This window comes from Thermobia domestica, chromosome 14 (genome assembly GCF_964235325.1).
Source record: "Thermobia domestica chromosome 14, izTheDome1.hap1.1, whole genome shotgun sequence".
In the NCBI taxonomy this organism is placed as follows: domain Eukaryota; kingdom Metazoa; phylum Arthropoda; class Insecta; order Zygentoma; family Lepismatidae; genus Thermobia; species Thermobia domestica.
The window spans coordinates 159531326-159545779 of record NC_137467.1 but is presented as its reverse complement, the minus strand read 5'-3'; the positions used below and the strand labels follow the sequence as shown (position 1 = coordinate 159545779).

General features: G+C 40.8%; 1 protein-coding gene across 1 annotated transcript; it reads left to right on the top strand.

The window, feature by feature from the left end:
• Positions 1-761: 761 nt before the first annotated feature.
• LOC145670061 (uncharacterized) lies at positions 762-1973 on the top strand. Its single transcript, XM_081738416.1, has one exon. It carries the CDS (start codon positions 762-764, stop codon positions 1971-1973), a length of 1212 nt encoding a protein of 403 aa, XP_081594542.1.
• Positions 1974-14454: the final 12481 nt, after the last annotated feature.

The following is a 14454-nucleotide window of genomic DNA, read 5'->3' as shown; positions in this document are numbered from 1 at the left end:
CAAACAAAAACCACCGCCCTCTCGTTCACCGATGATGTCTGTTGTCATTCGATTCGTTCTGCCAGAAATAACTGACGAAGAAGTATTAGAGGAGCTTAAAGCCGAGGGCATAGAGGTAGCAAAATGTCTTCGAATCAAAAATAACAACGGTCCAACTTATATGGTTCGGGTTTTGACCATGTCTCAAATATCAATCGATACTTTGTTGCAAGATAGTGCTTACATCTTTAAAAAACGACATCGTGTGGAGCCATCTCGTACCAGTTCTCCTCTTCCACTTAGATGTGAGAAATGTCAAATCTACAATGACCATGTTACTTCCAAGTGTCCAAATGTCCACAAATGTGGGTACTGTGCAGGACAACATGAAACAAAGGACTGCTCAAATACAGGGAAGCCACCACATTGTTCAACATGTTCAAGTAATGCACATCCTACTTACAGTTATAAATGCAAATCTAAGCCAGCAGCCAAACCAGATCACCCGGAAATGACTGTTCCGCTCCGTACAAGAGACGCTTCTGTTCCTTTTTCGCAATCTATTGCTTCTCCTCTCACCGTTGAGAATTTCCTGCGCTATATTACTCTTATCTTGCAAAATATCTTTCCATTTCAACGACAGCTAATTCTTGACCATGTTATTGCGGCGGCCTCAGTTATATTTTAAGTTAATCTCTATGCTACCTATTCTGGTCCGTATGTTCATTTCCATATTGTACCACGTGATACCGCAGTTTAAACCCAAAGCTTTCTGTCTCAGTATGGCTCTTACTATTCTTTTTATGAATATTCGGTCGTTATCTCAACACCGAATACTATTTGAGCAGCTACTCTTAGAACAACATGTGGATATATTTGCTTTGAATGAGATAGCCCTTAAGCCCACAACATCTATACGCCTTCCTAGGTATCAGTTACTAAGACATGATTACGCAGATACTAACGCTCGAGCACAAGGCGGCGCTGCTATTGGAATCTACCATAAACTAACTTACAGAGCTCATTCTATTCCATCACTTGTCCCCTTGCCTGAACATTTGGTGGCAACCATATATCTACCAAATATGGCTCTAACCGTAGCTACAATCTATGTCCGTCCAGGGCATGATATTCCGCTCGATTTCTTCCAGTACCTATTCTCGCAGTATCGTCAATTATTAATACTAGCGGATATCAATATTCACAGTCGATCCACCAGGGAGAAAACTCAGTTTTCTGATTATATTTCCCTAGGTCTGCATGGCCATATATATCAACTACCCAAACATACCAGGCCGAGTAGTCAGACTACTCCTGACGTTATCATTAGTACAGCTTCAATAGTTGCTAAAACTTCTATCACGGTTCTTGACTGTATCGGCAGCGATCATCTACCAGTAAAAGCGATAATTAACCATGCACGACCACCATCGTCTCCACAATTAACAAGTACTATTTTCTTATATGATAAGGCTAACTGGGAACAATATCGGACTGATATCAATACCGCAATAGATCAGTTACAACCGCCAACCTCTGAAGCTGATCTGAACAATGTCGTTCATAGCATTACAACTGCTCTTAACGACAGTGCTGCAAAGAATATCCCTACATACCATGGGAAAACATATCAGCCAATATTACAACCGCAATATCTTACACTTGTACGAAAATCCAGGCAGTATTTTCGTGAATATGAGAAGACAAGAAACCCAGAATATTTAGCCCAAGCACGTCGATGGCAACGCACAGTTCACAATTATATAGTTGCCCATAAAAGACTTACGTGGACTAAAACGTGCAACAAGTTGAACACCGAAACACACCCCACAAGATACTGGAAACAGTTTCACCTGTTAACTGGGCAGAAAGTCACTACTTCATACCCTCTTGTCCAGGACGATCAGCCTTTGCACACTGATCAGGCGAAAGCGGATGCTTTCGCATCTCACTTACAAACAGTCTTTACGCCGCCTCTATCTACACATCGTTAAGTCCCAGCATATCTGAACCAGCAATCAACCAACTGCTCCAACCATCAATCACTCATGAGTTGGATACAACACATCCTTTAAATCACGAAATTACCTCAGATGACATAAGAGATGCTTTAAAGCGTAAACGTAATACAGCACCTGGCTTTGATCATATATCTTATCGAATCCTCATAGAGTGCTCACTACAGTTTTTTCTCTTCTTGGCAACGATTTATACGTTTATTTTAAGAACTGGATATTATCCACACGACTGGAAGATGTCTAAAGTTTGCATGTTCTTAAAACCAAACAAACCACGTCACTCCGTGAAGTCATATCGGCCCATACAACTGACATCTACTTTGGGAAAATTATTTGAGAAAATACTGGTGCATCGTCTCCATCCATATCTCAATGATCATCACCTTTTACCTTCTCATCAGACAGGATTTCGTCCATGTTACAGTCTCAATGATCAATTACTCCGTCTTACCACTATTATCACAAATCATTATAACAAAGCACTACCGTCCTGCCTCATACTCATGGACCTTGAGAAAGCATTTGATCGTATATGGCATTATGGGTTATTCTATAAGTTGCTGAAGCTCGGTGTTCCTCTAAATTATCTTCGAGTTATCTAGTCTTTTATATTAAACCGTATTGCCTATGTTAATATCAACGGCTCTCTATCACATCCGATTTTCCCCTATACGGGAGTGCCACAAGGGTCAAGTTTATCACCTCTTCTGTATATCCTATATGCCTCCGATTTACCATCTCCGGCACCTCATACATATCTCTTCCAATATGCGGATGACACTGCTTTTCTTACACTCGGTAGAACAATTCAGCAGATTAACGTTAATTTGCAGGTTACAATTACGGACTTTCTTCGCTGGTGCAATAAGTGGAGACTTACTGTGAACGAAGAAAAAACACAAACTTTAGTTATTTTACCGCCCAATTGCCGTAGTAAAGTCCATCGTAATCCGAATTTGCTTGAGATACGTGTTGGCGATCATCTTCTCCGACCAACTAAAACTGTTACTTATTTAGGTGTCATTTTCGATGATAAATTGAGATGGTCAGCACAACTACAGAAGCTTATTACAAAAGGCAAAAATAGACTTCAACTTCTTCGTCGCCTTGTAGGTCAAACCTGGGGTTTAAATTCAACATTGCTACTGAACACTTATAAAGCATTTATGCGGAGTATTCTCACTTTTGGTCATGTCGCCTGGTGTTCAGCCCCTCAAAAGTTTTATAACAGATTAGAGATACTCGAGCGTCATGCCTTTCGGCTATCAAACTACCTTACCATAATCAAGATCTTTACGACAAGATAAACTTTCCGCCGCTTGTACAACACATTGCACACTTACGTAGAAAATATATAGCTAAATGCCTTCACAACTACAAGGATATTTTTCTAGACACGATATTTATAGATTTGGAGCAAGAATCGCAGTTCAGATACTTTTATACGCCACTAAGCATCTTACTTTCCATTTATGCTCGCACTCTACCGGATGATCACCATCATGTCAGATTTTTCCAACGACCACTCATTCATCATGACATTCCTAATCTTTTTCCATTATAGCACTGTTTATTTATCACACCACTAACAAGGGCTTCATAGTGTTTTCTCATTAGTCTTGAGCCGCCCCAAGACAGAAGACTAACCAGCATTCGTCATACTTACAACTTTAATCGTTTTGTGTTGTGATGTCAAGTGCACTGCATTCATCATCATCATCATCGACTGTCGTTCTTCCAATTCGACGCTATTTGAATACCATTATTGCTTTATATATTTGTACATTCATTTCGTCGCATTCTTAGTACCTTCACTGTTCTTTATCACTTCACTTCATTATATATTTCATATATATTAGTTTGTATATTTTTCTTGACTTCATTATATATTTCTTATATATTAGTTAGTTATATTTATCTTTCCTATGTTAATTTTTCTTTATATTTATGTTTTCTCTTAACTTATCAATATATATGTTGCTGTAATGTATTAGTGTCTTTGATATTTATTAAATATTAATCACCTGTATATTTCGTTACAGCTCAATGCCCAACTATAAGTAAAATAAAGGCACAATTGATGCAAACACACCCCATGCCAAGAGAGAGGGCGAAACCCTCTAGTGGCAGATTAATCTCATCCTCTGCTTTTGAAACAATAAAGATGTTCCCCAAACCTGCCTCCCTCAAAAAAAAAAAAAAATATCGCTGAACATACTTTACCAGCTGGCGCAGTACAGCTTTCGTAACAAGTCTAGACTGTTTTCTTTGCGTACGTGTGGACGCACGGCGATCGGAATTCAGTTTTGGGCGACAGGTTACGAGAGATCGAGGGTTTCACCCAAGTGGAAGCCTGCTGAAGTACACTATTATTGTGTATGTTTTGCTCATCAATTCTGAATCCTTCGTTTCGCTTCGCTTCCATCACTTCTCAGTTAGCAGTGTATAATTTCACATCGCTTATGGTATCTGGCTATGGATACCGGACAGGCTTCAGGACCATCAGCTTCCAGACCTTCTACTATCTCGATGAAGACGGAAAAGCGGAAGCCTCGTAGGGAAAAGTCTACAGCAGAAACTAGCCCAGATCGATCTCGCTCACCTCTTAGCTGCCCAGTACCGTCGTCAAGATCGCCTCCATCCAAGAAATACCATACGGATGCCCACAGCATCTCTAGTTCCGACGATGACCGTCTCATCATTGACGAGGAATTTCCTCCTCTGCCTCCTCCAAAGCTGAAACCGGACATTTATAGCTATCTTCTTCAAAATTACGATCCGAAGTACCGGAATTCGAAACTTCTTCTTCAACAAATTCTGAAATACCGACCACGCTCTGAGATATCACAAATAGTAGAAACCAGGAACGGCTTCATCATCAAGTCATCCTCACCAAACTTTGCTACAACCATCCGAGATAAACATAGCTTCGAAATCTTCGGAAAAACCGCAACACTTTCTCTACTCGCTAACAATAAGCAGAAACAGCGCCCACCCCCACGCCAACCACCTACCATGTCGGTAGTGGTCCGCGGGGTTGATCCGTCGATAACAGATGCAGAGATTGAAGATGAACTACGAGAGGAAGCCTATTCCTTCAAAAAATGTATCCGTATTCGGAATAACCAGGGGCCAACCTACATGGTCCGGATCTTGACCACTTCACAAGAAACGATTTACGATCTACTAGATAAGAGACATCGTGTAGAACCGTCACGATCACCAGCACCACTTCCTCTTAGATGCGAAAGATGCCAGGAATACAATACGCACTCCACTGATCTTTGCACAAACCAATTCAAATGCGGCTATTGCTCTGGACCACATCCAACTCGCACCTGCACTAATCTTCAACAAGCTCCTACTTGTAATACTTGCCACGAAAGATCTCATCCAACTTAGTTATAAATGTAAATCTCGCTCAGAATCAAACAGTGGATACACCACTGGAACCCAATCAATATGTCACCCTTCATCAATTATTAGCATTCATCACTTTGACCCTTCTGAATGTCCAACCTTTTGCACGGCCACTCATGTTACAGCATGTTCAACATGCCGCTCGCAACCTTTTCCATCTTGACTTCCATGCTACCTATAATGGCCCCTACGTACATTTCCATGCAACTCCACTTACAACTGCTGTCTAAATCTATCTTCACTATGGCTTTTATCATGGCTCTCATATTCTTATTCCTCAACATCCGCTCATTTTTCACTCATAAAATTCTGTTTAAACAACTTCTATTAGAAGAAAAAGTCAATACTTTCCTTCTGAATGAAACTCATCTTACACCCAAGCTCACTTGCCGCCTTTCAGGATATCACATTCTTCGCCATGATAGTACCATACCAGCCCGCCGTGCTAATGGTGGCGTTGCCATAGGTTTTTCACCTCATATACCTCATCGTACTCATTCCGCTCCGATTCAAAACCTACCAGAACATCTCATTACTACTCTATATTATAAGTCATTATGTGTAACAGTAGCCACCATTTATGTTCGTCCCGGTCACACAATTCCACTATCATTCTTTCACTACATCTCTAATAACTTCCGTCATTACATCATTTTAGCAGACATTAACTTTCACAGCCGCTCTGATAGAGATAAAACAACTTTCACGAATTTCATTGTCACAACTACGACCGGTATAATTCATCCTTTACCTAAACCCACCCGCCCGGAATCCAATACTACTCCTGACGTCGCCATAACTTCATCCTCTTAATCACACCGTATTTACATCGATATTTTAGATCCAATAGGAAGCGATCATGTCCCAATTAAACTCAGCCTCCGAGTATCCACTACCTCTATCACCAACACACCACCCCCTCCCAGACTAATCCCCCGCTATGATAAAGCAGATTGGTCGAAGTATCGGACTTACTTAAGTCACTCTCTTCAGCAATGCGTTCCTCCCACTACGGAAGATGAGTTATACTCTATCCTAGATCATATCACTAAACATATACAAGTTGCCTCCGAACAGTTCATTCCTAAATCTACCTATTCACCCCATAAACCTAAGCTACCCCCACAATATCTTACTCTCATACAGCGCTCCCGTCAGTTTTATACAGAATATGTGCGATCTGGTAACCGTGAAGCTCTTCAACATCACCGAGCCCTCCACCGTACAGTTTCAAACTATGTTAAAGCTTATAAATTACGACAATAGATCAAGGCTTGCAATTCTCTTTCTGATACATCCCACCCTACCAAATATTGGAAGCGTTTCAACGCCCTCACCGGAAAATTCACCAGAACATCCTATCCACTCATTCATCATGATCAAGCACTCCACTCAGACCAAGATAAAGCTAATGCCTTCGCTACCTATTTACAGGATATCTTTACGCCTTTGTCAGCTACACGTCATTTTCGTCATCATCCTACAGATCACTTTAACTTTTGGTCTCCACATCTTCAACCAAACGTGCATCACACAGTCTCTTCTCACAAAGCTCTCACTGCCCCCATCACTCCTATCGAGATCAAGCATGTAGTTACCCGCAAACGCAACACAGCACCCGGCATCGATAACATCTCTTATCGCCATGTGAAAGAAAGCCCACCTGTTCTGATAAATATTCTTGCCCTGATCTATACTTTTATCCTTCGTACTGGCTATATACCCGCTCCGTGGAAAACGTCTAAAGTTCTTATGTTTCTTAAACCAGAGAAACCTCCCGACCAAGTATCCTGTTACCGTCCGATTCAGCTAACCCCGGTTTTCACTAAAATTCTGGAAAAAATCATAGTACAACGCCTTCATCTCCATCTTTCACGGTACAACCTCTTGCCAGTCAACCAAGCAGGATTCCGCCCACAGTTCAGTATTAACGATCAGCTCATGCGTCTTCTAAACTACATTACTAATCACTACAATACGGCAAAACCATCCTGCCTGGTCCTTTTTGATCTGGAAAAGGCATTTGATAAAGTTTGGCATCAAGGACTTCTCTCTAAGTTACTCAATTTTCGCCTTCCCCTCGCATACATACGATTCATTTATAATTTCTTGTCTGGACGCCTCGCATACGTTTTCATTAATCAACAATCATCTCATCCTATCTTCCTACATTCCGGTGTACCACAGGGTTCTTCGCTCTCTCCCCTACTCTACCTGCTGTATGTTGCAGATATGCCTCCACTTCCTCACAACGTTCATTTATTTCAATACGCCGACGACACTGCCTTTCTTGCCGTAGGTCGCACTGTTCACCAACTCAACACAGCACTGCAGGAGGCGATAGATACATTTGTCCTATGGTGTGATAAATGGAGGTTAAGATCAATGCCAGTAAAACACAAACTACAATATTCCTACCACCCAATAAACGCTCCAAAGTCCACCGCAATCCATCTCTATTAAATCTCACAGTTAACGACACTCGTCTTCAGCTTTCTAAGACAGTCAAATATCTGGGACTTACATTGGACAGACACCTTTCTTGGAAAGCACAGCTGCAGGATGTTACAGCAAAAGCTTACCGTCGACTTAACTTACTTAAACGTATAACTGGTACCACTTGGGGTCTTCATTCAAAACTTCTTTTAAACACCTACAAAGTATTTCTTCGCCCAGTGTTGACTTACGGCCATGCTGCCTGGATTGCAGCTCCCCCTTCCTATTATCACAAACTTAAAGTTCTCGAACGACACGCCCTTCGTATAGCATACCGCATCAATCTTCCCAGTCCAACTCAGATTCTATACGACCGAATGCCTTTTCCTCACATCTTATTCCATCTCGAACAACTTCGCCTTAAGTACTTTCAGAGACGTTTCACTCTTCATCACCCGCTTCTCCGAGATACTATCAACGCTCAAACCAACTTCGATCTTCCACATCCCATCACACATTCTCCTCTTTCCCTCCTTTTCACACTGTATCATTACTCTCTACCACCCGACCACCCTGATCTTCCATTGACTCGTACTTTTCTCATAGACCATCCTCCACCTCATATCACACCGTCATATTCAGCACAGTAGTCCTCTGTTACTAACAGGGCTTCCCATTGTCTCTCATCAATGCTTGGAGTAGCCCCCAAGCGAGAAGATTAACTTGCATCTGTCCTCTAACAATCACCCTCGTGTTGTGTTGTCTTGTGCACCTCATCTCATCGTCATCTCATTCTTCTCTTCTCCCATATAGAAAGTATTGTCCAATCTCACAATCAATCAATCATACAATACCGACATTCCCCTACCTCATGATTGCTATCGCAAAGATAGCAATATCCACCTGATGAATAATAATAAATTTTATGAAATAAAGTGATAATAAAATAATGAAAATTCCCTTGGACCATCTCCCAGTCCTTTCCTCCCAATTCCCAAACTTCTCTTTCCCCATGGAGGGCGTAACCCTCGGGCGGGTAGCTAGCCTTGGCTAGCAAAAAAAAAAGCATCGCTGAAAATTTTGACAGCAAGTTTTCAAATTCCAAATTTGTTGCACTTCAACTTCGAAAGTATTTACCACGCGCGGCCATCTCCGAGATCGTCCATACCAGCAATGGTATCATACTGAAGACTACTGATGAAACACTATTCCAAACCATCAGAAACAAAGTGCCTATTGACATTTTTGGCAAAAACGCGCAATTAACCTCACTTCAAGACACTCGCCGTAAGCAGATGCCTCCTCCTAGACGCACACCATTACTTTCCGTTGTTATTAGAGGGGTAGATCCCTCATACACCGATGAAGAAGTACTGGAAGAACTAAAATACGAAGGGCACACCATCACAAAGGCCATTAGGATCAAGAATGATCGAGGCCCCACCTACATGGTTCGGGTGTTGACATCACACCAAGCAACCATCGACGATTTGCTAGCGAATGGTGCTGTCATCTATCAACATAAGCATCGCGTGGAACCATCACGTTCACCACCACCTTTGCCCGTGCGCTGCGAAAAATGCCAGGAATATAACACACATTCAACTTCCGAATGTCGGAACGCGCACAAGTGTGGTTATTGCTCCGGCCCACATTCTACCCGTGCCTGCACAAACCTAAAGTCTCCTCCGACTTGTCCCACTTGTCAGGAGCAACATCCTGCTTATAGCTATAAATGCAAGGGCAAACCAGATCCACAACGGGACCATCCTGAATTGGTAGTACCTCTTCGTACACCAGAACAACCTATTACACATCATCATTCTACAGACGCTCCGATAACCCTTGACCAGCTTCTGACCTTCTTCACTTTGGCTATGCAGAACATCCAACCATTCCAACGACCTCACATTCTCCAGCAAATCATTCAAGCCGCAAAGTCTACATTCCATGTTAACTTTACTGCCACTTATTCTGGGAACACTGTCCATTTTCACACCTCATTGCCAGATTCTCATTCTCATGGCTCTAGTGTTCCTGTTTCTTAATATCCGTTCATTTCGTCAAAACAAAGTTCTCTTTGAAACGTTGCTCCTTGAAGAACACGTTACAGCCTTTCTGTTGAACGAAACGTTCTTAACGCCATCAATGGTTTTTCGTGTACCTGGCTATACCTTACTACGTGAGGATTGCAAACTACTTGCCCAACGCGCTCATGGTGGTACGGCCGTTGGCTTCCTTCATAAAATTCCACATCGACGACATATTTGCAATACTCTTCATCTACCAGAATACGTCCTTACTTCTCTATATTTTCGAAACATCACCATCACCGTCGCAACTATTTACATTCGTCCTGGACACCCATTACCAACAGCGTTTGTTCAATTTATATCCAACACATTCAATCACTACATCATTATGGCCGATTTTAATATGCATAGCCGGCCCGATCACGAAAGAACTAACTTCAAAAATTTCCTTACCACCCACACGACCGGTATCATACAAGATCTACCGAAACATACTAGGCCCATTTAAAATTCAACGCCGGACATAGTCATTTTATCAACAACTCTAGTCTCCCATAGTCTTGTCGAAATTTTAGACCCACTTGGTAGTGATCATGTGCCAGTAAAACTGACCATTAACACTCACAGCTCTAACACAACCCAAGCGCAACCAATTCTCTCGACCAGCCTTCGTTTTGATAAAGCAAACTGGAAGAACTACAGATCATATCTTTCTACCAACACAGATCACCTCACAGAACCTACAACGGAAGACGAGCTTTACACTGCAATCGACACTATAACTGTCGCAATCCAAGAAGCTAGTACACGTTTCATACCCACAAGTACCTCCCGCCCATATCAGCCCACTTTGCCGCCAAACTATCTCACCATGGTAACACGTTCTCGACAGCTATATCGTGAATAAACTCGCACACATAATCCAGATGCCCTTCGCCATCATAAACAGTTACAACGCACAGTTCGCAATTATATTCGTGCTTATAAACTTAGATGTTGGATTAGAACATGTAATAAACTTTCAGATACTAATCACCCTTCAAAGTACTGGAAACGTTTCAATGCTCTATGCGGCAAATATACAAGGACTCCATATCCTATTTTAATCGATAACTCACCAGCACAAGGGGACGTAGACAAAGCAAATGCTTTTGCAAACAATCTCCAACGCATCTTCACACCTCTACCTTCCGATGATTCTTCCCATCCTGCCGAAAAAGTTAATGTGAATTCTTCCGTTTTACAACCTAACACATGCCATTCCCTTTAACCTGACACACCGTTAACTTCACCAATTACAATCGATGAACTCAGAGCTGTTGTCAACCGAAAACGTAATTCTGCACCCGGTTTTGATAAGGTCACTTACCGCCATATCAAAGAATGCCCGTTATCACTATTAACTCTTTTAATAACCATTTATACGTTCATTCAACGCACTGGATATTTTCCAACACCCTGGAAAACTTCGAAAACACTTATGTTTCCTAAACCGAACAAACCGTTAGATGATGTTTCATCATACCGTCCAATTCAGCTTACCTCCACATTTAGCAAAATCCTCGAACGGATACCGGTCAAACGACTCCATACATACCTTGCTCATCATCACATTCTTCCGGTATATCAAGCCGGCTTCAGACCTGCTTTCTCCATCAACGACCAACTTCTTCGACTTATGAATCTGATCACCATACATTATAATAGCTTCAAACCCTCTTGTCTGGTACTATTCGATTTAGAAAAAGCGTTTGACAAAGTCTGGCATCTAGCACTCATTTACAAACTTATGCGCCTTCATATTCCAATACCTTATATCAGATTTATTTTCAACTTTCTGACTGGCCGTCTTGCATACGTTTCCATAAACTATCATCTATCACATCCGATCTTTATACTTTCTGGTGTCCCTCAAGGTTCTGCGTTATCGCCTCTTTTATATCTCTTCTTTGTTACGGATATGCCTCAACTTCCAGACAAACTGCACATGTTTGAGTACGCTGATGACACTGCATTCCTTGCCCTTTGTAATACAGTGCAGGAAATCAATACACTTTTACAAACAGCCATAGATAATTTCTATCAGTGGTGCAAAAAATGGCATTTATTAATTAACGCTTCTAAAACTCAGGCCATCGTCTTCCTACCGACGAAAAAGTCAACCAAAGTACGCCGTAATCCAAACCGCTTAACGCTTCAGGTAGATGACGTTCCAATACAAGCCAGTAAGATAGCGACATACCTAGGTGTAACATTCGATCGGCATCTTACGTGGAAGAAACACCTTACTACGATTACTAGTAAAACCTACAATCGCTTAAATCTTCTGAAGCGTTTAACTGGCACAACCTGGGTCTTAAAACCTGCCACTGTACTCAATACTTACAAAGCCTTCTTGCGCCCGGCCCTTACACATGGCCATACCGCTTGGGTATCTGCTCCAGACAGTTTTTACCAGAAACTACTCATACTTGAAAGACATGCCTTCCGAATTGCTTACCGGATTAAATTACCCAGTCCCACACAATACCTCTACAGTCTGATTACATTTCCTACCTTACAGTACCACATTGAGAAACTCCGGGTAAATTATATCACTCGACGTTACCAAGATCATCATCCTCTTTTGTTGGATACGATGCATTATTCAGCAGTACACCCCACACCTTCTCGCTTTCTGCACACACCCCTGTCACTATTATTCACACTGTACTGCTACACACTTCCACCGAATCATCCTGATCTTACTCTACTTGACGATTTTCATACTCACCTTCATCACCCTCTCATCTTCCCATCATATAGTGCACAGTGAAATTCCCTTTAACTAACATGGGCTTCCCTCTGTCTTCATTATAGCCTAGAGTAGCCCCTAGGCAAGAAGATAGTTTCATCTGTGTTCTTACATAACCTGCGTGTTGTGGCGTGATTTGCACCTCATCTCATTCCTCATCTCCATAATCACAAGACTTATTCCTATATCGAAGCCTTTATCTTATATATAAACATATGCCGTTAGCATCATTTTCACATCATCATTACTTTCCTTTCATCGATCACCCTTGCTTCATAATATGAATAATACTTTGTTTTTTTTTTCAATATGTATATGTATATTGTGTAATTTCCTGATTATGTGTATCACAGCATATATTGTATTTATTTTGTTTGTTTCTTTGTTTTCTTTTCCTGTACCATCCAATATGTTAAGGCCGCAAATGGCCTTAAGTCCTCTGTTTTGTTGATATGTTTAAATAAATAAAGATTTTCTACTTCATAACATCCCTTAGACCAACCATTATCCTTGATCCAATAATTGTTCCAATTTCCCTTACCTAAAAGAGGGCATAACCCTCTAACAGGGTGCTAGCCGTTGGCTAGCTTATATAAAAAAAATATATCGCTGAAGATGAGCGACCGTGCGAGGGGAGACACATTTTAATAACAATTTTTGCAGGGGCATAAATAGGCATTCTAAGCCTTTGCCCATAATGTAATTAAGGACGCAGAAAAAGATTGTTTTATGTAACGTAAACTATAGCAAATATGGTACTTCTAATTTCTTTCACTTACGTCCTTATTTCTATGTTGCATTGCGAAAGAAATACTAGCCAACAAAAAGGAATCATCTGTTTGAGGACAAATTTCTCAGTCTATGTTTGTGCTCTATGACCTGCAGAGATTTATTTCGTTGTTTAATCCTGCAATTCAATACGTTTTTCTTATATTCAGATTTGGTCAATACCCAAAACGGAAATATATATTCCGACCATTAACTTCATTTCAGGTTTATCTTAGGTAAGATGGCAGGACATGACTCTCCCATGTTGTATCTAGCTTTTAGTTTATGTTGTTAATGCAGTAGTATACTTGAATAAATAGCTTATATTCCAAAATCAAGAGGAAACACCACTTAAAATACTACGTCTTATGTTTCTTAAAGGTTCACTGAAAAAATGCACATAAAAATGCGATGGCATAACATCTCTCACGACAAAGTTAACATTTTATTAATATATTAATAGGAAGTATCCACTAAGGAAATGATGTTATGCTTATGAAAATAAATACACTTTCACTGTAGTCGACGCTGGATTTATTGTTGACCGGCTCCATTCTAAACTTTTAAAGTATATTTTAGAAGTGAACCATACATGTTATACTTCCACTGAGTACTTTTCTACAAATTTGAAAGTAGAATTCACTGTATAAGTCACAGTACTGTCCCCGCACAAACATTTTGTTGGACACGCGTATGAATGTATCAAGTATAAATGTTGTTTTGCTAAAAACTTTTATAAATACTAAGTTAGTATAATAAATATTATTTCTTGATTTTGTCTCCACTTATGGAAATATGAAAAGCTTGACGAATAAAATAGGATTTAAGATGGATTATTGATTGGTCCCACCTTTAAAATTGATGTATTTTAATGCACTTTTTATATTAATTCGTAGGTGTTCGCACGCTTAACGTAAGTGCTAACAATCTCGCCTTCGGTGCCTGTTTCAATTTTCGGTAGATGCATTCGCTTGAAACATTTTAAAAGCTGAGGTCAGTCATAAAG